The sequence below is a fragment of the Opisthorchis viverrini genome (genome assembly GCF_000715545.1).
Source record: "Opisthorchis viverrini unplaced genomic scaffold scaffold9866, whole genome shotgun sequence".
NCBI classification, from domain to species: Eukaryota; Metazoa; Platyhelminthes; class Trematoda; order Opisthorchiida; family Opisthorchiidae; genus Opisthorchis; species Opisthorchis viverrini.
Window position 1 is genome coordinate 1 of NW_008755606.1, and position 1,180 is coordinate 1,180.

The 1,180-nt window shown below is 43.5% G+C and overlaps 2 protein-coding genes across 2 annotated transcripts; one reads left to right on the plus strand and one right to left on the minus strand.

The window, feature by feature from the left end:
• Positions 1–577: 577 nt before the first annotated feature.
• Positions 578–958, minus strand: T265_12252 (hypothetical protein; the record flags this gene model as incomplete). The annotated part of the gene is made up of 1 exon (XM_009179488.1): positions 578–958. The coding sequence occupies one exon, from the start codon at positions 956–958 to the stop codon at positions 578–580; it is 381 nt and encodes a 126-aa protein (XP_009177752.1).
• Positions 927–1,166, plus strand: T265_12253 (hypothetical protein; the record flags this gene model as incomplete). The annotated part of the gene is made up of 1 exon (XM_009179489.1): positions 927–1,166. One exon carries the CDS (start codon positions 927–929, stop codon positions 1,164–1,166), a length of 240 nt encoding a protein of 79 aa, XP_009177753.1.
• Positions 1,167–1,180: the final 14 nt, after the last annotated feature.

Below are 1,180 nucleotides of genomic sequence, written 5' to 3' on the forward strand. Positions count from 1 at the left end.
CTGCTGACATCAGCTTGAGGTACCCGAACATGACAAGGGGAAGATGTTCTCAGTGCAACTGATCACGTACATTGTCTTCCACTAGTTGTCATGGTAAACGAAAACTTGAGTGGAATAGCGAGACAATATAAAACTTCAAAACTTTTGGATGTCAGCAGAGCGAATAACCAACGTCGAGAAAAAGCAACAGCTTAGAGTAAGGCACATCTACATAAATAAGTAGTAGTTTTCAATGCAAGTGGTCACGAGGCTTCGATTATAATGACATATGATAGGGTGTGAGGAAATTATCGTTTCTTAAGAAGTGGATACGTCTCATATTTTCCAAAACTAGAGACGAAGAAAATGGGTTCTGTATTACAAGGGAGTATAATAGGCTTTCCGGAGTTCATCGAGCAAGCTTTCAATATTACCGACCAGTTGCAATTGCGTTGAAGTTCCAATAGTAACGAAAAGGTTAATTATTCGTTTCACGGGTGTAGGTGAACAAAGAGCAGCAGTTCCAGTGACAACAGTGGTGGTACCGCGAAACGGAACCGTGTTTTAGACCAAGATGTGAAGTTCACAAATAACTGCATTATTTAACGTGAGTAGGAAACGGATAATCATAACATACTTCTGTGCACTCTTTCAGCCGTTTATCTTTATTGTTCATGTCCTTGATCGGGTCCAAGAGGGGAAGAGAACCACCCAGTTTTTCCTTCGCCCGCTGAATACCCTCCCAAAGGTGTCTTCGAACAGATTCCGGTTGTCTGGAGATCTTTTTAGCCAATAAGTCGCCCTTGTTGGAATTGCAATCCACAATATTTGTGACGTTCAGGCAAACGCTAGATAGGTCAGCCAAACATATGAGCGGAACGGAAATTAGTCGGATGGTGGAGGGAGTGGCACGTTCGGCGCAGTTTTCCTCATCCATTCCATCAGGAATGTCTACAGTTGAAAAAGCCGATTGGACCATCGATAGAGGAAGTGGTCTGCTCCAACCAGATGGACTATCATCGGATGATGACGTTTCAAGCAGACCGACGGGAAGAACTTCCAATAAACACTCTACGGTGATCACATCGTCTTGGATCGAATCACAGGCTTTCTTCCCCTTGCAACTGGGCGGCCGATTAATATGTAGCACAATACCCCATCCGAAGTCTATATCATCGGAAGTATGAACCTGGGAAAAAAA